The sequence below is a fragment of the Oryzias latipes genome, chromosome 7 (genome assembly GCF_053564925.1).
Source record: "Oryzias latipes strain Hd-rR chromosome 7, Olatipes_Hd-rR_3.1".
NCBI classification, from domain to species: Eukaryota; Metazoa; Chordata; class Actinopteri; order Beloniformes; family Adrianichthyidae; genus Oryzias; species Oryzias latipes.
Genome location: NC_136243.1, coordinates 22,466,818 through 22,490,468, shown reverse-complemented (window position 1 = coordinate 22,490,468; position 23,651 = coordinate 22,466,818). Strand labels below are relative to the sequence as shown.

Sequence of the window (23,651 nt, the reverse complement as noted above, 5' to 3'; positions counted from 1 at the left end):
GGCGGATTATATATTAGACCAAAAAAGCAATAGTGAATTAAATTAGCAAAAAGTGCCCACTACCTGAACCCCAAGTAGGATGTATCACATGAAACTTAAAAAAATGAGATGTGGCAAGGAAGTCAGGGTACTCATCAATATTTGATGGTCAGAGGACTAGTGGAACTATTCAACTTCCTCCCCTGTGGCTTCTTTTCCCCAACTCTCTGGTCAGTGCTTGTTTCATGCTGTTGTAACTCCTTGACATTTCCAGGTGGTTTGGTCAGTAAAGCAACCAAATCAACGGAAATTGGGAAAATGTTTCCGTGTTGTATGCCTGTTGGAACCGTGGCTCCAGGACTTCCCCTGTGTGAAACCGCCCTAATGTAGTCTCACCCCACTTCTTTGATTGACAGCTTTGTCCAAATTTTGACATGTAAAGTGCAAAGTGGTACATATAAATTATATATTATAAAATATGACTTAGACTTAAGTGGAAATTCAAAAGATCTAGAGCTGAAACGATCTTTTATTGTGACAAAGGCCTCAGGCTGTTTTTAAACTCTGAGGGTTTTTTTTCTGGTTACAATCAATGAGTCTGCTCTTTGTAGTTTGTGAACAACTTACCCAAGGAGTTGCAGGTTTATTCTTTAAGTTAGCCAGCCATCATTCAGTCAATGTGTGCATGTAGTGAGTGTGCACAGGCCTGCGAGACCTACCTCAGGCTATTCTGTTGTCAGAAGGAAAAAGTCTGACAGTCTGATGCTCCTTAATTCTGTGTCAGCTACTGGCAAACACTCAGTGTCCTTCACACTCATGCAGACATACACACATTTGTACGTTTGTCAAAATTTACTCTGTGGCCCTTCTCCCTTAGGATGCACTTAGTGAGGAAGTCCTGCACCTGCACAGATCCAGCCTCTAATGAGGGGACAGGAAAAAGAGAATAGAGACAGGAGCAGGAAGGAAAGGGTGACATGGGAGTATTGCCTATGGTTCTGCAGGGTTTTGAAACAGATACATCCCATTCTTCAGAATCAAGTGGTGTTAGGTGTGAGAGGAGTGAAACATGTGAACTTTTGTGGATTTCATCTGTTTCCACATTTGAAAATGGGTTTTTGTCCCTTTGTGTCTCTGTGGGCAGATGTGGTACTTTTTCATTAAATCGTTTCCTTTTTAAGCTTGTTTCTGGCCATGTATGTGCCTCACAATCACACACAAGACCACAGAAGTGCTACACACTCACACACCCCAACACACTCGCATTCACAAGCCTTAGATGAGAGCCACTCTGTGAGCAATGAGGGAATTAGCGTCTATAACAAGCTTGAAGAAGACCCCGTACTGGAAATGATGTAGTGGAAACACAGCTAGATGGAACACATACACACACAAACACACAGGCCATTAGTATGGTACTTGATTATGCATTACACTTGCATCCTGAAGTTTTCAATTTTATCGAGCAAAGAATGCTAATAATTATTCCCTAAATTGCTTTTCATTTTAATTTTTTTTATCTTTTCCTTCTTTCTAAGTCATCCACCATGACCTGACATCTCAGTTCTTCATCCAACTTTCATGCAACTTTATCCTGATAAGGCCTGAATGGGGATAACCTAGCTGCTTCCGTCAATAAGAAATGATGAGTTCAGAGTCAATCTGTGAACTTTTGTTGTTCTATTTAATTCAATTGCAATTTTTCTGGAGATGTGTTCTGTAGGCTGAAAGGATATTAATGATAATATAAAATAGCTTCAAGGTTCATCTGCAATATCGATTGTGTTATTATTTCCTAATTACACTCAGTGCAATTCTTGCTCAATGTTGTGAATCTAATAAAATTGACTCTGAAGGATTTTGAACCCCAGGCACTCCTGGCACTCGATTAAAGTCTTTTGAAATTTATTTTTTCCTTGTGTCAAGTGAAGTACATCGTAGGAGGTCTTTGTTGATCAATAAAGCACAGGCTGAAACTGTTACATCCTGTTATGCACAGATGAATAGCGTTTGCACGCAAGAATTACACATGAAGTGTATGCAGCTTCCTGATGCTACTAAAAAGCAATCCACCTTCTTCCGCTTAGGTTATTACAAGTGTGAAAGTTGTTAACTTTGACAAACTTCATTAAAAAAGAGAATTTACTCACTTATGTTGATTTGTATGATTTTGTTTTTCAATTAAATACAGCACAATATTATGGGAAACCCCACACTAAATAGGCCACAACACAGTATAGTCTTTACAGGAATCTGTCATTTAAGCTTTAAGAAGCATTATTGTGTTTTCTGCAATCTAATCCACCTTATAACCCAGTGCAGTGCGCCTTACAGTGCATAAAACACAGTAGTTATTTTTTTCTATTAAATCATCCAGTGTTTATACCTGCATATTCTTTTTCACAGAGGACTGGACCTTAAATTATCTGTCACTGTATAAGAGAGCAACAAGAAAACACCCAGGATATATCACTATCCTGGGTGAAAGCATGCAGTTGTGTCCAAATTTCTTCACTTTTTAGCGTACTATGTAGGCCACTTGCTCTTTTGGTAGACATTTCCAAGTTTACAATTCCAAAATCCACTGTCTTAGAAATTTTCCAGACTTCTCTGCGAAAAACCAGTGTTCATCAATGCTCACTATTGGCGATTAAAGACCACAATGCATTCCGTTTGAACAACTTTTCATTAAAAGAATGTATTTATTTTGTTTTTTATAAATCACCTAAGTTTTCATCTTCAGAGCACAATGGATTTATAAATAATTTTAGGAAAATATTCATATTTATTGGGTTTTTACTTCAGCAAATTGGGGACATCATATTCGCCATTAAAAATTTTAAGAAAGCAGTAAGCGTAGTGTCCGAATTGCTTTTAACATCCAGGGCACTAGATAAGCCTGTACTATAGTTTTTTAGTAGTTGGGGAGTAGTGAGGTAATTCTGGCGTAGCCTAAAACATGACGTATTAGTCTGCACGTGTGCCGATTAAAATTCTAAAATGTGCATTATGCCTTTAACCTGTAAATAGAAGCTGCTTTGTTCCAATCTGTGTGTTGCTGATTTGTGGCAGTGCTAACCAATGCAAAATGCATGTTTGATCGAGGACAGACACCTTTTACCAATCCTGAGGACCAAAGCCCAACTGACAAAATGACAAAAAAAAACTTTTATTTATATGAACATAGACTAGCAAAGCAAAATGCAATCAAAGATAAGACTAACAGAGAAAATGTAAAAGAAAAGTCAATGTAGATATGTGTAGACACCAACTTGTGTGGTTATGCAATGACATGCCTGTGTCCACAGCAGTGAGACATGCTGAGTTACACATCATAATGAGATGCAGATATGTTTAGCAGATGAGGTGTAGTGCACTGATCTGTGCATTGTGTTTCTGAGTGCATGCATGCATGCACGGGTTGTTAGTGCTGATATAAAGCCAGCTATGAGAGGACTGTCTGTCATGTGAGGGGGGTGGCTTGAGAGCCGGTTGGACCCAGAAGCAGAGGCGGGAGGCAAACAGTTCCAAGGCCAGGGGGTTTAATAAACAACAAACAAAAGGCGCTGCAGAGCAGGATGACAAAACAAAAACTCACTGTGGCGTGGCGTGGCATGAAACATGGCATGAACGGACGAAGACACATGAAGACGTTAAACACACGACCAGAAGTTAATGGACCAGCACAGGAGGAAGGCAGAGACAAGACTTAAATACAGACAGGGCAGACAAGACACAGGTGAACACGATCAGGGCAGATGGGGACCAAAGGAAGTAAAGCACAAGAAACAAGACAAGACAGGAAACCTTTCAAAATAAAACAGGAAACAGAACCAAACAAGACAGAACAAGAACTAAAATGAAAAAACACGACACAACAAACTCAAACCATGACACTGTCATCTCTAATACTGAGAAGTGAAAACTGTCCCTAGTTTTTGTCCAGAAGCAAATATTGGTATATTTGTTAAGAGATGAGGACATTCTCAAATGGATCTTCTCGTTATAGCCTAGATAGGAATCTATGTGCACAGCAACTGCAACCAAACTCTGCATCAGAAATGCAGCATTGTTTGCCATCACAACCCTGACTTTTTTATATATTATAACTCATACTTCTCTTTTTTTTTAGTTAAGCTTATTTTTTCAATAAGAAATATCGATTGATGTGACAATGCCACTCATCTCCACAATGTGGGACGAAGTTGGTCGGAGAAAAGACTGTCCAAAATCATAAGATTACCTCTACATTACCTTTGTTCCACTTTCTTGATCAGTTGTTTCAGGAATTAGATTATATAAAAAACTGTAGTGGAAATAAATTAGGGTGATAGGAAAATAGGTAATTGAAATATAGTTGATGCTTTCCAATTCAAAATTAAAACCATCAGGTATGTGGAAATAGTTTCATATTTTTCTCAGCTTTCTAAACTTTCCTGAATATTCTTCCTTTTATGATTTGGGTTTGTGTGAAGCATGTGTCTGACAGTGACAAGGACACACTGACAATAGGGTAAAATTGTTATGGGTGCAACTTTCTCAGTTACACCTGCTTTTCTACATATTCAGATCAGTTTATCCATTAGCTGCAGTTGCTAAAATGAAGGTAAAACTGGGAGGTTTTTGATTATTTGTGCACAGTTGTACTGACTGTGGCTTTTATATAGAGTGGCTCAAGAACTGAGTTCCAGTATCTAGCAGATTCTTTCAGAACAACCACAATGCCAACGATCTAAAAATAAAAAAACACTTCCCTTCTGAGATGATAAAAAGATATCTTGTGCATTTGATTCATATTTGAACCCCACTCCAGTCTAAACATAACACTTGTGAGAAAGGACACACTCCCACAGATGCAGAGTTATGCACTGCTTGTTTTATTGGAGGTGCTGAAGCAGAGTGTGATGTTGGAGTGAGCCCAGTCTGTGTGTGGCTGTGTGTTAATGGGTTTACATTTAAAAGCCATCATCACAATGACAGAGCAACATCACTGATGTCACACATTTTTGTTTCTAATGCGCAGCAGGACTTTCTTACTTTTATTTATGAGAATGTAGCGCTGCACTTTTTTAGGCTTCAACGGTGAAATGAACAACTTGTAAATTTGATTTATTTACCAAGCGACAATAAAAAAATCATCAGATACTTTCATATTTGTTGTCAAAAAAATGAATAAAATAGCACATTTTAAAGAAGGAAATATTTATAAATGAGACATTCGAAATCTCACTGCATAGCCTGATATTAATATGTTACTATTGATCAAATTGCCTCACACCGGGGTGTCCAATCTTTCACCCTGAATCTTGAGTCACCCAATAATTCATTTTTCTTTACAGCCTTTACAGTTTTCACTATTGTTTATGCACGGATTGCCCTGTGCCAGAGTTGACCAATAAGCCTTCTCCTGCACCACATTTTTAGCACACATGTATTATTACAAAATGAGCTCCTATTCTGAATAATTCATATTCAAGATAAAACAGGGGAGAAACTGAGTTTATCTGGATTAAATTTGTCAGTAAAAACCTCTTTTTGCATTACCAACAAGCCTCTGAACGAGAACATGCAGTGCACACTTTTTTCCAGAAGAACCTCCGTTAATGGACGTAAAGTTACAAGCACGAGGCAGCTTATGCTCAGAAACATGTTATTTCTGTACACTCAATATTCAAAACATTATCTAAATTAATCTCTTTATATAAACCATGTTGATATACTAACTACATATATTGTTCAATGTTTCAGACTTAATTTTTTAATAAACCTTTGCAGAAATGGGCTTTTCTTACTAAAAGCACTACATTCTGCCTTACATGACAAAGTCAGCCATGTATGCATTATTTTTAAATTGCGCATGTCAAGAGTATTTACATTTAACACAAAAACTAAAAGGCTGGGATGAATCTTGTGAGGGTTTATTTTGGGAATTTCTTTAAACATTGCTTTCGTTCCTCTCTTGAGTATACTTTCTGGGACATCTTGCAACATAAAGTGGTGAGCAAATTGCATGTTTCCCTCTTGCAAATCTTTTTTCTCAGTTTATAACAGTGGACTTTATATTGTTGGGAAAATGGGATGGCAAAAGGAGCTCACAGCACTTTAATTGAAAAATGTCATACAACTATTGATTCAGTTATATTAAAAACAACCTTTATGATTAGGTCAACGTGTGTTAAAAATACTCCCAAAATCATAAATAAAATTCTGCAGTTGTCGTGGTAAAATAAGCGGCTTTACCTTAGATGTTGAGAACTAAATAAACTATGGGTAGCAATAGTAAGTACTCTGTAAAAACAAACCCTTTTGAAATAAGTCAAAAATTCCTACCTTACTGGCAGATATTCTTTTAATAAGCAAAACAATCAGCTAATGAGGTGAGAAAACTTGTCTCAACAAGAATTCTTGATTTAAGAAAAAAGTTCTAGTCACTAAGTCATGTTTTCATAAACTATGATTTTTTTTGCCCAATAAAAAAACGTTATTGACAACAATACAATTTTTCTCGAAAGGAGGGACATTTACCTATATTCCGGTTTTTGCAGTGTGGCTTGTATTTGTGAAGATTTGTGCTTTTTTCAAGTTTAGTTTTATTGTCTTCAGTTAAGATTTGTGTTCAGGTATGTTCTGCTTTTAGATTTAGATGAGTTTCATTTATCAAAGCTGTTTCTCAAGTTTTCGTAAATGAACCCCTTGGGTATTTAACTTTTTTTTTTATTATTACTATTAATTGCTCCCGTTGTCTCATCATGCTGCTCCTCCTTAGCCATGTTTTTATTAATATTTTGTATAAGTTCTATTTTTAAATAACCTTTCTGCTCCTCCAAGCCACTACGTTTTGTCCTCCACCATCCTACACTACTGACAGTAGCGGTTATGTTTTGACAAGAACTGTTTTAAAAACTATTGCTGGATAAAGCTGCTATCCAGCCCAACCAATTGCCTTTGTCATCATTTGAAACATAGAGTTGATGCCTATCACTCCTCCAAAACGTATAACGCACATGGAATGTAAAATAATTAATTATTCCTATTAAAGATAGATAGATAGATAGATGACTTTATTAATCCCACAATGGGGAAATTTCATTTCTCTGGCAAACAAAATGACAAACAAAGTAAAACACCGCAGGCGCTGACAGTACACATGCTAATCCACAGAACTGTACGAAAGCTATAAGCAAAGCAAAATATTCTCACAAAAAAACACTGAAATGACTGAAAAGGAGCATTCATTTAGGCTGCAAACTTCCCTATTTCTATTTTATATAAATAAATATCTCATACATCATCTTTGCTGGCATCCAAAACGTACATTTTGCTGTTTGACAGCTCCTGGATATGGGGGGATGGTGGGAGAGCACTCATGTCACAGGATCTCTGGGAAAAAAAAGAAAAGCAAGAAGTCTGCACATGAGATCATTTTATAGGCATTGGTAGCCAGTTTAAATAATAAAGTAACACATTGTATGATCATTGCATGCACGTGGGTGTGAAACTGCAAGTAATTAATTTAGATGTGCATGCCAGCAGTAAAAGAGCCTCCTTATCCTTAAATATTACTACACTCCTGCCAACATGCAAGTTATTTTAAACACAATTTCACAGTTTTAAAATAAGGGTACAAACTGACATGTCTGCTGATAACCCAGATTTCCTGCTGAGTGTGCTGAATGGTGTGCACGAGCAACCACTCCCAAAGTGACAAATATTTTCTAGGAAATTCATGACCTCCCAGGTTCCACCTTTTTGTGACGCAGCAGCCAATTAACAAGAGCAGCACTGGCAGAACCATCAATGATAGTTCTTTTTTTAGCTCACCTTTGCAAAACTGTGGTTGTACCTGTTACATCATTTTGTGTCACAGCTAAATTGTATCCTCTTCCTTGGAACGTCTTACCACTCAAGTAGCATCTGAGGATGTGAGACGCTCCAAGGGAGATTTCAACTTCAAGATGTCAGCTGCAAATAGATCATGGTGTTAACCAGTTCAATAAATTTTCAACTGGTCTATTTATTTTCTTAAACTTTCAGGCTGACACCTAATTGACACAGTTGGAATTTTTTGTGTATAAGACGCTGCAAAAATTGAATCTTAAGAAAAATTGTCTTATTCTCTGTCTTGCAAGAAAAAAAATCCTATTAATGCTACGGCCACATATCCCAAAATGCCACCGTGCGAAGACCCAAACGCATGTTTTTCAGCGAATTTGGCAGGTGGTGATGGCCGAGGATGTTTTAAGAAAATGTAAATATTTTACAGCGACCCGACAATTTTTCTCTATACGTTGACATCGGTCAGTGGCCGCCAAAGCACATTTGGAGGTTGCGCAGTGGCAGTCCAGTGAGAGGCAGAATGCCCCACTTTTATACATCCCCGGGGCTACCGAGCGGCTGGCAGGTGGTAGCATGGACGGCTGCCAATCAAAGCTGCTGCACTCATGACCACGCCAACGATTTTCAAAAAAATCAACAATTTCTGCCAATGTCTGGCTGTTGCGCAGTGTCATTGGTATTTGTGACTGTAGCATTTGAACGTTTTACAATAGCAATATAATCCTAGTTTGAGAAAACATTTCTTGGGGGCTAGATTTTTTGTTTTCTTCAAATCTGAAATCTTGCTAAGACCATTTTTCTCAACTCTGCAGTTTTTTTATTGCCTTTTTATTATTATTTTTTTTATCATTTGAGGAAAATTTACCAATGGGGTAGGAATTTTTGACAAGGGACCTGCTTTTACAAACTTGAGGGAAACAGCATTTTAAACTCACAATCAACTCTTTATGAGTTAGAATTATCAATCAACTTAACATGGATTTCTTTTTTAATGGGGCAGAAACTGGAGTACCACACATATCTCAAGAAAACATCCTGATCTACTCAGAAAAACTTGTCTGGCCACAAGTCAGACAAGGCAACAGTCTGATCATTGCAGTATTGTACTGCTACCTGTACTTCAATTCGCTTCAATCTGACTATTTCACTTCATGTGTCCTATTAGGTCTTCCCCTAAACTTGAAATTGCATAAATATGTAATTTCTTTCTAATCCAGATCTATATATTTTTTTCTTTTTAACTATACAAGCTTGAAAATAACAATGTGCCTTCGATATTGTTTGTTTAGTTGTTTTCTATGAGAGCTGTGATTTGAATTAGAATGAGCAACTACTTTAAATATTTTTTCAAGAACAGTTATAGAAATAGCTTCACATATTAGGATGGAACATTGTAAATTATTGAATCTGTGATTATTCTCATGCTCTCTAAGAAAATAATTTTTCTGGTCTCATGTACAGTGGTTTTGTTTAGTTTTTAAACTACCTTTTCAGATAGCCTCTGTTGGCTTCACCTCAGCCCTCCCATTTCACACGTCTTACCTCATCTTCCCATCTTTATTTCCTCTTTTCCTCTCCTCAAAATCTCTCTCCTGTCCTCCCATACATCCTCCTACTCTCTGGGAACTTCAAGGCTCACACTGACTCAGTATTCTGCAGGTTTACATTTTTAAGATCTGACTGAAGAGCAATAACTCTTGGCAGTAAAAAGAAAAAGGCTAAATATATAAAAAGACAAGAGAGCAAAACTACTTACTTACTCAAATAGTCTTTTTGACAGACAGAAGAACATCCAACACATTTTATATTGAGTTAATTTAGCTGTCAAAAGACTTTTAATATGAAATGTGAAGCCAAAATTCAGCAAACTGCTCTTACTATAAACACCATTAGCCCTTTTTTTTCCAGGTAAATGTTCAGAGATAAAGCTTTCTGCATTCTGCAAAAGCCATGAAGGAAATTTACTGACTCATCCGTTTTTTTTTTAAAACGTAATTATTTATTGGTTAACTAAGTCAATATGAGAAAACATTGCAGTGTTTTTGTCCTTTTGTTTTCTGCTTGGTTTCTTTTTGAGTCCATTGCATTAAACTAAGTGGAGGATGTAATGTAGATCAGGTGAAGGAACACTCACGCAGAAAAGAATTGTTTTATTGGCCAGTGACCCAGATTTTCCAAAACCCATAAGGTAAATTCGTCAGTGCAAAACTGTATTTCACTCTGGTACCATCAGAATAGGGACTGAAAGATAATGTTCATTTTCTTAGATTCCTGTAAATCTAAAAGTAGGCCTATGTCAAGTTAAACAAACAAATAAGATGGTATCATTCACAATGACAAATATGGTTTTCTGTTGGAACAAAACCAATTTATTGCTTTAATTAAATTGATCAGTACTGACTGTTCAAACAATATGTATAATGACGTTTTACTATTGCCTTTAGACTACCACATTTTCTACTGAAAACCTTGACTGAAACAAGTCTGATCCAGTGTAAAAAATGTCTCCCACATTTGCTTCAAAGTTTTATTTTAAAATGCCAAAACATACATACCAAGGTTTTGAACCAAACCTTTCAATGTTCAAAAATACACAAAAGTGAAAGATGCATTCTTTTTTTAAAATCCAAGTGAAATTTGAAGAGCAGCAGGCCAAAAGTTGTAGGTGTTCACTGTCAATTCTTGTGCCCACCAGACTTCCTTGTAGCTACATTTTGTTCCCGCAGGAACGGAGGTGCTGCTCTAACATCATGTCAACTTCACCCTTTACCGTTTTGGGCATTGCCATGGGAATGTGATCACACTTACATAATGTTCTGTCAAAAAGTGGTCTTTGCAGTCCACTGCCCAACTTTCCTGCATTCTCAAAGGGAAATTTTTCCCTCCTTTGAGAATAAAGAACGAGAAACTCCACCTTCTGCTCACATTCTCTTTTTGCATGTGACAAACCCCAAACCTTTTCACTTTCTCAGACACACAATCTTGTGATCATGCACATTCACACAGTGTCTAATGGCACTCTGGATTAGGGGTACAGATTAGAGATTAGGTTTTGCATTTGGATTATGTAGCACTCTCTGCCCCCTCCTCCATCATAGGAAAGGCTCTTTTCTCCACTACAGCCTTGCCTACTTAAAAATATTCACAAAAATGTTGATATATTTCATTTTTCTCATAATTGGCACTTAAAAAGTCCTTAACCTTTATAAATTGTTTAATTTTTTTCTCCTTTTTTCCGTTTCTTGCTTGTGTTTCTTTCTATTTAGAATTACTTTTTTCAATTTACTCTTTGACCTCAAACTCCTTTTTCTCTTGTCACATGATTTCCTAACTTAGTTATTTGCACCAAGCTGTATTTTTCTGACCTTGAAGCTGATGCAGGCATAAGACAAACTGTGGGCATCTCAGAAGACATCCTGAAAATAAAAAACATCAAGAAAAATGGTCTACAGTTGAGTATTTAAAAAGATGGCCTTTCAGGATGGATGGCTGAATCCTACATGAAATCTGTCTACAGCAGTAGATGGAGAGCTTTAAAGATGTGGGTGAAGATTGCCTGAGGGCCATGGTGAGATGGTTTATTGATTGCTGATTCACTATCTTGATCCTCGATTTTTTTACCTGTGTGTTTGGAGGCTCCTGTGGGTTCACAAACTATTTTAGGGCAGTCATAATAAAAGAAAAGGTGTTTGTGGACCATGACAAGACAAGTGGGCCACACATGTTTTTTTAGTGATTATGTGCTGTTTGTATTTCTTACAGTAAAGTTATCTTAAACTATGTTTGCGACAAGTTTAAAGGTTGTAAAGAATAAAGAGACAAACGTGCCATCATCAATGATGGCAATGTTCTTTAAAGTCCCTCTCTAATCATCTTTTGATCTATGATTAAAGTGTTCCCAGTGGTCTTTTAATTATGATTTTGCAATTTTTGCCAAAATCTAATGACTTGTGTTGTTTTTTGGGACGTAGTTTCTGTAAAGCAGCACGAGTTCATCAGAAATTTCCCTCTGAGTTGTGGGCGAGATTGTTGGCGCAGAGTAAGCTCGCCCCTACTTCCCGCCATCCTTCTGTTTGTGTTCTCCTGCTAGTTTACAGCTCCTCACAACTCCAACCCAACATTACCGTTGCACCAAAAATGGTGAGCAGGAATGACGCTATCCAGCCGTACACTTTTGAGCCAGACAGTTTTGTCTGCAGGCGGATGCATCAGAATGGAACAGGGCAGAGTGCTTGTAGTCCGCCGATTGTAGCACCTACGTCACTGCTGCAAGCTTTTTCTAACTGCATTTTTTTTCTTCTGCTCCTGATCAGCCAAAATTTGAAAAAGGAAATACTTAGAAATGCAATTTTTAAACTTAATTTTCTTTATATATGACCCAAAACGCCACAAGAACATGCTAAAAACACCCAAAACACTATTTTCATGTGTGTGAGTCGTGTTGTTCCAACAGAAAAGATCTGTGCTTGGGGATGTGTGGAACAAACAAATTTCAAGCACATTTTACTGAAACTTGTGCAGATGTTGCACAGAATCTACAGACTTTAGAGGAACAGAGAGAAGCTTAGAGAGAGGCTTAGTATCTGTGGACAAGACTGGCACGCAAGCAGGCTGCCAGAGGTGTTAGTATCCAGATTAAGTGACCGATTGCTTTGGCTGTGTCTAGTGTTGTCCGGCAAATGTTATCAGGACTAATAGTGAGTGCACAAATGCTGTGTATTTGACTTCAACTAGGAAAGGCTTTCACAATTTTTCATCAGTAAACCCATTTCTCTTTAAAATGCTTGCCCCTGCTTCTTTGTAATAACTTTCATCTGAGTGTTGCCTAAAGGCCTAGAAAAAGTAGAAATCAGGTCTAAGCCCTGTGTTTCAGATGTCTTTGTGTTTCTCAACCTTTTTTTTATATAATGTATTGATAAAAATGTCTTGTTTTTTGTGCTTTTTCAGGTGAATGCCGTCATGCCATTTGGATGCCTTGCCCTGCGAGATGGGCGGACTTACGACAACATATCTGATGTCACTGACAAATATGAGTTTGGACAAATCCTTCGAGCGTGAGTACTATAAAGCTTTATCCGTGCCTTTATATCACCCTTTGCAAATTATTTTATTCTCTGTTAATGAAAAAATTAATTCGATTTAACCAACTTTGACTAAAATATAACGCTTCCAAAATGACGTGTTCAGGAGTTGCTGACTCATAAATATCTCAGTTTAGGGGAAGCCAACTGTCTAAAGGTTTTTATACATTTAATTGATTAATAGCATATTTACCTTAACTTCAGGAGATCTGTGAAAATATATCCTGACCATAAACTGACTATTTTCATTTTCTGCCATTCTGGTTTAAAATACTGGAGACACACAAATTCATGCATGAACTCTGCATGCAACTACCAATCAGTGTAAGAGGCCATATGGCAACATCAGCATCTGGCCTGAGAGATTTCTGCTCATCTTTTACATAACACACAAACACACACTCCCACCACACAAACATACACTGAATAATTATTTTATTTATTAAGGAATACGTCTGTGTAATTGTCGCATATTTTATTGAGAGTTTTTATTTGTTGATATCTATATTTTATTCTTGCCTCCCCACAAAGCAAATATAGGGTTGCTTTATTTTGTCTATGGTTTAAAATGGCATGCCAACGTGTAAACAGGGATGTTCGCATATTGAGAATTCATAAATTATCATTAAGACTCATTTCTATAACCCACTTGCCTTAAGTGTGATTCAAAACCACACAATACTCATGGTGGCATTAGCTCCATAGCAAACCCCTTTTTCACAACCACTTATTCAACACAGCAATTCACCTGCTAATTAAATTCTTTTATTGTGTTTCACCAGCACAGCCAGTGTTCTTTCTGGCTCTAATTTGAATGTTGAACTGAGTCTCACTTGTGCCATTATTCTTAGATGCGATAGAAAAAAAAAGATGAAACAGCTGACAACAATTTTATGTGTTTCACTCTGACAAACAGCCTCATCTTTCACCCGTCCTTTCAATATTTTAATCTTGTCCTCTTTTCTCAATCTGTCTGTCTTTTCTGTCGTTGCGTAGGAAGGAGTTTTGTGAGCTGTGCCTGGCAAAGGACAGACAAACAGACAAGGTGTTTGTCTGCAAGAAATTCCTCAAGAAAGATGGCAGGAAAGTCCGCAAGGCTGCCAAGAACGAAATCATGATTCTGAAATTGTATGCACATAGTCCGTCAGCAGATGTAGTAGATGTGTGATTGTGCTGTTTAAGAAAGAGAACCAGCTAGTAGATGTGTATCTGTTTAAAAATAAGATCGATTATTTAAAGTCAAACACACCCTGAACGGTCTTTTTGATAATTAAGAGTGCTGTAAAATGTCTATTCTGTTTTTGCTTGAAGAAAAAGACGAAAGAAGTTGTTTGCACCCTCACCTCCTAATGAGACCCTGCAGCCTGAGAACAGTGTTTATTTTATTTTTTTGTCTGTTTCAGGGTCCATCACCCAAATATCCTTCAGTTGATAGATACGTTTGAAACACGCAAAGAATACTTAATCATCCAGGAACTGTGAGTGTTTTTTTCTTGTTTCTTTTCAAGAAAGGGCATATTTGTCTGTTCTTATTCTTCATTGGTGTACAGTATTATAAAACACACAAGCCTCTCAGTCCAAGGGGGGGGGGCTGCATGCCCTGGTTCCTCCCTCAGCAACAGAGTAAAGTGTTGTTTGATGAGATATTTGCTTTCAGTAGCACTCAACATGAAGCAGCGGCCCTGAAGCACTGCTTTGCTACACGGGAGTCTCTACAGGGAGCTTGGGGTCAATTCACTAGCACCAAGTCAATAGACATCACTTCTAACATGTGCAGTTTGGTTTCTGCAGCCTGATTTGAAAACTCCAACATGAGTTCAAAAAGTGATCCTGTCCCTTTAAATGCAGAGGCAACTGCAGGAAGAAATGTAATCTGCTTTTACAGCTGCATTCAGCTGTTTGTGAGTTAGTCAAACTTTTGCTCAACTGCAGTAATTGCCCCGCTGAGGGCAATAGGGGGTTAACACTGCCATTGTTTATTTCTAAAGTTAACCAAGTCTTTAAGAGGAATGGCCAGTTCTTTAACTTTAATTGTTCCACAGCAGCAGCTTAGGGGGCAAAGGCGACATAACCTCCTATCACACAAAAGGAACAACAGTTTGAAATGTTATGCTATTTTAAAAAAATGAAGATTTATTTTGACCATTATCTTTTGCTGTGTGTGATTGAATGCAGAGCCACAGGAGGTGATGTTTTTGACTGGATTCTGGACCAGGGAAATTACACCGAGAGAGACGCTTCCAATGTCATCAGACAGGTCCTTGAGGCTGTGGCGTACCTGCACTCTCTCAACATCGTTCACAGGAACCTGAAGGTACGCTCCATCACACGCATGATGATTTTTGTGAGCTGGTGCACACTAATGTGACAGGTCAGAGGGTGTCCTCACCAACTCCACACCCACTCACAATAAAGGTAAATTTCCACAGGTGCAAATGTCAATGCCCTGCAGATGAGGAATAATTTACATGGATGGAATGTAGGTGGTTTCAGACTTTGGGTGAGAGACAGGGGAATGCAATGTATCACAAAATCTAATACCAGAATCAGGTGTGCAGTAAAAAGAACATTTTTCTTCTTGCTGCTTTTACACATTTTCCCACTGACAAACTAATGATCACTCTGAAATGTTAATAGAAATTATTTATTTGATCTTTGAAAGACAGAATAACAGAAAAATAATATATATAAATATATAAATATTGGGAAAAAGTGTGTATTAGCTCGTTTCAAAGAGTGAAATAATTTTTAGATAGTTTAAAAAAAAGATGTTTAGAAAGTGAAGACAAAATCTCAAAGGTTAGATTCATCTTTTAGTGTCAGGTTTCTAAGACCCACTTCTTGACCCTCTGATTAGAAAGGCTGGCTCTGTAATCTGGTGCAAAATGGAAACCTTCAAAGCTGTGATGGAGAGGAGGACTTTGAATAAGATCATATCCATCATGGATAATCCTGAGCAACCTCTCCATCCTGTACTTGATGGTCAGTGGAGCACCTTTTCCAAGAGGCTAAGGCAGCTTCACTGTCACACCAGCCGCTACAGGAGATCATTCCTACATTCCTACCTCACTCTGTTGGACTTTAGAACTCATCATCATTTTGCCATATATAAACTCATTTGATATTTGTTTTTCTAATAGCTGTTGTCTGACTGATTCCTTCCCCTATTGTCACTCAGTTTGTGTGGTTGTTATTTAGACTGTATATGGTCGCTGCAACAACTGAACTTCCCAAGCTGGGATCAATAGAGGATCTTATCTTATCTTATCTTATCCAAGATAAGATAAGATAAGCCCTGTTTTTTAGTACTGTTTTTTGGTGTTTTTAACATGTTCTTGTGGTATTTTTCTGATGATGTAGGACATATATGATGAAAATTAAGCTTAAATTTGCATTTCTGAGTATTTCTTTATTCAAATCATTGTGAATTAGAAGCAGACGCAAAAAATGAGTTGGAAAAAGCTTGCACGTGTGACATAAAAGTTAAAATAAGCAGGCAACTCCATTCTGATGCATCCACTTATAGACGACTGGATCCATGTACTTCATTTTCCTCGTCCAAGCTGCGCGCCATTTTTGTTGCCACAGTAATGTTAGGTTGGGGTTGTAAGGGGCTGTAAGTCAGCAGGAGAGAGTGTAAACACACGAATTATGGGAAGTGGGGCAGGGGTTGCTCCACATCAACAATACTGCATTAAGGTCTTTGACAAGATCCTCATAAGTAGTTCTGGGTTGAATCTTCTCATGATCAAGAAATATTTTAAAAAAACATGAAGCCACAAAATGAAGAAAACACATGTTGTATTTATTTCATTTGCAAACACTCTCTGAACAAGCTGGTGGAGCTTTGTTTAGATCAGGGGTCTGCAACCTGAGGCTCTGGAGCCAAATACAGCTCTTTTATCACTTCATCGTATCTCTTTAGTTTTAAAGAAAAATGCTAACACTTTGAATAAATATTATGAAGTTAAGCACATATTCTAATCTATGCTGCTCAAAAGCACCTAGTTGTTGTCACACTGATAGAAAATGTCATGTTTGACCTGGTTTTCTTGCATTTTTAAGTGAAAATAAATCTGCTGCACCAACAGTTTCTTCTTTGACACAAGGTATATTTTATTTTGAAATGAACCGGTATGTGCTGCTGTCAAAAGTAAAGATGTTAAAGTTATAATTTGTCAAAAAAAAAATTTGTTTTTACTTTTACTTTTATAATTCAATTATTGTAAATATTTAACTACTACCTTTTATAAATGAATGGCTTAATGGCCACATAAACATAAATAAAGTTTATTTTTTCTAAAAAGTTATGGGGTGGCTCTCAGTCAGTAAGAAACTGGACCAAATGGCTCTTTTAATATCAAAGGTTGCAGACTCCTGGTTTAGATTTTTCCCAACTTATCTAATCATAAAGCAACACTTTGGTCATGCATTCAGAATTAGAAAACTATCTAAAAGCAGCAGGGTGTCTAAAACATTTTTGTCCTACTGTTTATGTATGCCCAAATACTAACAAACTTTAAATAAATGTGTGACTTATGTCTAGAAATACTTGAAAAAGTACAACATATTAACACTTAATGAACAAATTACCAGTTTGAGGAGGGGCAAGACATACTAGAAAGCAATACTTAGTATTTGGTCATTAGTCTATCTGCAGAGACACATAAAAGATTGCTCTGCCATTTCAATTATTGACTGCACATGATGATGTTTCTATCATGGGACTAAACATTGACTTAATGGCTCAATCTCCAGCAATGCCTAGACATTTCTGGATCCTTCATTATGAGCTTATTAAGATGCGACTTCCTCATCTTCTTGTCTTTAGTCCCCCCCTACTGGTAGAAAACTGAGGGTATTTTAATTATAATTTGTTCATTTTCTCATTTTTAACTATGCAAAACAAAACTGATTGTTTTATCCTTTTTGTATATTTTAGTAGTAAAACAATGTGGCATTTTCTTTTCTTGGTTTATTATAATTTCTCATCTGGTAACTAATTATTATTAAAATAAACGGAATTTTCTAAATTCTTAGCATCACAAATAAGATTTTAAAATTTGTAAACAAAAATAATGTTTCTGTGTTTTTTTTACTATTATTAGTTTAAAGAGAATTGATTACAAAGATCTTTATGAGCAAAATGAAACATGTAGAATTTGAATTTAAAAGTACAGCGTCTTATAACTGTTGGTATTGTATAAAAGGACAATTACTTTCATCTTTACTGATTAGATTTGCAGTAAAATAGGAGTACGTTGTTTAGCTGGGTTGATTACAGTAAATATAAACTGTTTTTGCAAAGCAGGCTATATCATAAATATTCACTGAAAAATAGTAAATTAAATAATAAAAAAAGTTGAAATATATATTTGCATAGAGAGGCATTTGGAACAATTTGAATACTAGAGGTCATCTCTAAATTTGTGTTGTGGTTTATTATCTTTGAGATCGCATTTGATTTCTTGCTAAATAGGAGTGTTTTCTCCAAATCCAGGAACTTATAATGTCAGGGTATTGCAGGTCTGACTCTATTGTTTTCTTTTTTTGTTTTTTTGTTTTGTGGATTTCTGAAATTTAATGTTTTGGTTGCTGTGTTTTTTGTGAAAATACGAATCTTTTGACCCTCTTACTTTTACATGTAGTTGGAAAATCTGATGTACTACACAGAAAATAACCATAACAAGGTTGTCCTGCGAGACTTCTACCTGTCCAGATTTGAGAATGGACCCATCACTGAGCCATGTGGAACTCCGGAATACCTGGGTTGGTTGTCTTTAAATTGTGCTCTTTTTTTTCTTTCTTTTTAATCTTTGTTATTTGTCTTTCTTTGAGACTCAAGTAATACTTTTTGTTGTGAGTATAAACTTTGAGCATACCTAAGGATTAAATTTTGTTCTAGATTATATTTTAATGATGATAATCTTTTGAATCCCACTAAAAAAACAGTAAAATAGATCATTAGGTTTGAAACCCCTTCAAAATTTTCTATATGTAAGGAATTTAGGCTATATAATACCATTTGGCAACCAACATTTATGTTGGGTCTACAGAGAAAGCAACAGGCCAAAAAATGAAATCAAATACCAGTAATAATGCTTTTATCTAATCCATTCGAATTCACTCCAGTTCAGGAAAATTGTTACAGTTTTCTTCATAGCCTAGTTGTGAAACCAACAGATTGCCTCATAAACATTTTTGGAAATAATCCAAAGTACTCGGCATGCGTGGAGGGAAGTGAAGAGGAATAACTCCCCTCTAACAATAAGAAACCTCCAGTAGAACCAGACTTGGTCAAATTTGCCATCTGCCTCAGTTGGGATTAGGACAGCTAAAAACAAATGCCACATGATAAAGAAGTTAGAGACTGTGAGTGTTTATATATATTCTTGAAAGTTGGGAGTGTTTCTGCCTCCACAATTTAAGCAACGATCTGTCTCTGCATTAGAGGAGCCTGATGGCTGAAAACGTTGCCTCCCACAACTTTTGAAGTGAACAGAGTAGATCAGGTTCTTCACTATGTTGCTGGCTATGGTGTCAAACAAAGACTTACAAAATAAACTGAAATCAATATGAATGATGATGACTTCAACCAACTTTAAGGGCTTCCTGCAATATCACTTACATGTTCCAGTCTTCATAATGGAACATTACGAATTAGCTGTATCAGCTCCAACGCAGAGCTTTAACAGGATAAGTACAGACCGTGTAAAGCTATTAGGAGAAAGATGATTTGTATTCTTCGTCTATTATGTGTAATGCTCTAAAAGCTTCCCTAAACTCTCTAAAACGTATTATTTATGTATAAATGCTCAGGGTTTTCTCTTCAAAGATAGAGGGGCACAAAAAATAACCTAAAACCCTAAGCTTTGCATCGTGTCAAAAAGTATTTATTAATCCAATTCGATGTAAAATCTCCCTGCTTGCCGTCTGTTTCAAGTTTATGTTGGGCTAACTTGAAGCACAAAATGTGTGCTTTGGCCTTGCTCTGTGCTTTTACAACCCAGAGGGCTTTAAAAAAGAACCAACTTTCATAAAACAGTGTTTGTCAATTAAGCCAGTAAATAAAAAATTGATGAGCTAATAGAAGAGGACATGGAAAAGGGCTAAAAACAAGAACTAATCTTGGTAGGCTGTCTGCATTTTGTAGAATTATTATGCTGGAGTGCCAATATATATTGGATCACTGAAGCTCACTCACTGTCAGTGTCTCCTCTGTTTTTCAATGTCAGCCCCTGAAGTGGTGGCTCGGCACAGATATGGCCGTCCGGTGGACTGCTGGGCTGTGGGTGTGATCACGTTCATACTGTGAGTTCCCGCACTCATTTTTGAAACTTTAACTGAGCTGACAGGGCAAACAATTGTTTAAAGCAATTGTTATTTAGACTTGGTCAAAATTATTACTTTTTTCTTTCTTTTTTGCAGTTTATCTGGTAATCCACCTTTTTATGATGAAACAGAGGAGGAGAACACTGATCTGCACAACCGCATCATCTTCTGCCGGATCGTTGCTGGGGACTTCGAGTTCGATTCCCCTTACTGGGATGACATTTCACCTGCAGGTGCCTTTCTCCACCACACGATGGCACTAAACACTCACTCACACAATTCGTAGTAAAAGCCTTAAGCTGTTTTTGTCTAAACAAGTACATTTAAATGGTTATGGTATCATAGTACTTTAAGTTGACATGTTAAGCTCAAATAAGTGACCTTATTTCCTTTTTCTGCCTTTCTAAAAAAATCCTTAAAGGTGATCTGTTTAGATCTTTCATCAAAAATGCCCAACTATTTACCTTCTTGTTGCTCTCTCAATTTCAGCAAAGGAACTTGTCTGTCGTCTAATGGAGGTGGACCAAATGCTGAGAATCACAGCGCAAGATGCCCTTGGCCATGAATGGTAAAAGCACTGAGAGGATTTGCAGACGCGCACAGCACTCACCTTTAATCTTGTACTGACAATCGTTTCTGTGCAGGATTGCAGGGAATGGTGCCTCAGAGAAGAATCTAAAGGATGGTGTCTGTGCCCAGTTTGAGAAGAACTTTGCAAAGGCCAAATGGCGGGTATGAACTTGCTTTCCCGTATTTATAGGAACAGAATAAAGTTTGAAAATATTACATCAAAAGGAGCAGATGGAGGAGGATGGTGATGCGATGCTCGTGGGGTGTTTAGCAGCTCAGAACAAAACCCTTCTGAGATATGATTATTAGTTAGAAAATGGCGTCAACATGTGAGATCCAGAGGTTTTGATGCTGAGGACAAAAGGGGGAAGATGGCAGTGCTTACCTAACAGAATGAGTAACAGTTACAAACTCTTCTTTCTTTCTCCCATGTGGTTCCAAGGAGCTAAAGGTATTGTTTTTGTCATCTTGAGTGTGATCTGAAGGACAGAGCAAGGAGAGAAACTCATGTTTAACCTTACATGATTCAATAGCTCAAGGTCTTTCTAATTGCGAAAAGCTACGTTGGTGTGTGGTTAAGTTTGGGGAGTTACAGGTAATTTTTTTCCCTTTGAGAGAGCCTTGAGGTGTATTGATCATGTATTGGCCGATGAAGCTCTTCTCAAGCTCTGAGCCTGTCCATTACTACTCTGCCTGTCCCAGAAGAAATCCATCCACTCTGCCCTGTTTTTCATCACTTAATATGACTCAAATGTTCAAAGTGGCCCGCACCTTTCCTTCTCCTCATCTGCACTAGTTTGTGTAATACATTTTCTAATAAAAAGATAGCAACCTTTTGTGATTGTGGTATTTCATTTATAAATAGAAGATGGAGATAGGGGATGTTAGCCACTGTTGACAGCTGACAGACAGGGAACGGCGAGGTCCTCAGGTCTTCATCCTACTCAAGTCCTCATCAACTCATTTACTGTTGTTGCATTCAAGGCCTGTTCTTTAACAACATACTGGGTTCAGTTGCTTTTTTTTACCTGCAGTAACTTTGTAGGATTTCCCCCTACTGTTTGGAATTAGCAAAGCTAGGTCTGCTCTTTATTAATAACTCTTTGGTGTTTGTGGACTATAAATAAAGAATGTAGTTTTTGCAAAAGCTTCATTCATTTTTGTGTTAAAAGTCAACAAGAAATCAAGGAGTTTCTCTGAGATATTATAGCACATAGAAATCTTGACATGAACTAATACCTACATTTACTCACGTGTGCCACATTGTAGTGCTTTTTATTGCATAGACTTTCATCAAATTTCTCCTGCACAACCCTTTCTGATTCTACTGATTTTTTTTGTACAATGACTACAATGTATGTTATGAACCGAAATACTCTTATTTTTTAAGTAAAACCTTTCAGTTAAGACTCCTGAAATATTTGTGTTTACAGGTACTATAGAGGAGAAAGTGGCATAAAGTTATCATATTTATTTACACATCAGCTTTCAGTCATAATGAATGGTGATGTGTTAATAATTCTATGGTCATCTTAATAATATGAATATGATATATGGTATAAATCTGTATGTAAAATTATCAGAAAAAACTAAAACACATATTTAAATGTTGATGTGTAAATAAAACAATATGATCAAACTGGATATGATAGACGTAAATATTTCAATAGGATCATATTCGAATTGATCATATTAAAAGTTGTTGTGTAAATATTGTTAACTCATAGCGTTAACTTCATGTTGCCTTTTCTTTTATAGAACCTGAAAACATCACAGAATGTGTGTTGAAATATGAGAAATTGACACAGAAGAATTCCCTGCTACACGTTTATTTTTTATCAGGATGTGAACAAAGCAAAGATCTTTGATTAGGCCTAACTTTAATAACCAATACGTTATCCCTCATGCCTTAATGAGTAGTTAATGACTGTCCAAAATGGTATCTTCACACTGATCATATTTCTACTAGTCACACATGCATACTTGAAAGACCCACTCCGATAAAAAATGTGTTTTTGGTGTATTAACATGTTCTTGTAGTATTTTTCTCATGATGGAGGACATATATAAAAAAAGTTAAGATAAAATTATATTTCTTTATTCGAATAATTAGAAATCAGTAGCAGACAAAAAAAAGCTTTTGGAAAAAGCCTGTAGCATTGATGTAGGTGCTACAGTCGGCGGGTTACAAGCTCCCTGTTCTGCTCCGTTCTGACGCATCCACTTGTAGGTGACTAGATTAATGTATGTCTTTGTTTTCCTCATACGAGCTAGCATTTGCCTCAAAACTGTACGGCTGGATAGTGTCAATATTGCTCGCCATTTTCATTGCACCGGTAAAGTTAGATTGGGGTTGTGAGAGGTTGTAAGCCAGCGGGAGAGAGTGTTAACAGAGGGATTATGGGAAATGAGGGAAGGTTTACTCTGCACCAACAGTCCCGTCCACAACTCAGAGGTGAATTTCTAATGAACTAATGCCGCTCTGCAGAAAATGTGTCCTAGAAAACGACACAAGTTTTTATATTTTGGATTAAAAGGCATAATCATAATTAACAGACTGTCGGAGTGGGACTTCAAGGAAATAGATGCCAGACATTATGAATGGCAGTGTTCTTGTAATGTCTTTAACAGAGCTGTTGATCTGTTTGTACTACATGGATCATTTTGAAAGAAATAAACAAATGTTTTTCTACTTCAAAAGTCATTAATTTAAATAGTTTTTACCCGATCAAAGAGAAATATAGTAAGAATTCATGTCAGATGTTGAAGTTTTTGTGCAAAAGTATTACAGCTAAATCAGAAAGGGTCATGAGGGAACTTTTGCCAGGACTTGTTGATTTTATATAGAATGAC

At 36.9% G+C, this 23,651-nt stretch overlaps 1 protein-coding gene across 2 annotated transcripts in view; it reads left to right on the top strand.

Moving 5' to 3' along the window:
* Positions 1-23,651, top strand: part of camkvl (CaM kinase-like vesicle-associated, like) — a 50,777-nt gene that overhangs the window by 24,491 nt on the left and 2,635 nt on the right. Inside the window, exons 2-10 of one of the 2 annotated variants that reach the window (XM_020704698.3) lie at positions 12,763-12,869; positions 13,893-14,024; positions 14,300-14,374; positions 15,072-15,210; positions 18,545-18,665; positions 20,132-20,207; positions 20,325-20,461; positions 20,718-20,796; positions 20,873-20,960. In XM_020704698.3, the coding sequence (XP_020560357.1) occupies positions 12,775-12,869; positions 13,893-14,024; positions 14,300-14,374; positions 15,072-15,210; positions 18,545-18,665; positions 20,132-20,207; positions 20,325-20,461; positions 20,718-20,796; positions 20,873-20,960 (942 nt within the window). In that variant the 5' untranslated portion in view covers positions 12,763-12,774. The remainder of the gene's footprint in view (positions 1-12,762; positions 12,870-13,892; positions 14,025-14,299; positions 14,375-15,071; positions 15,211-18,544; positions 18,666-20,131; positions 20,208-20,324; positions 20,462-20,717; positions 20,797-20,872; positions 20,961-23,651) is intronic. The other variant, XM_078950592.1, reaches the window with a different exon arrangement.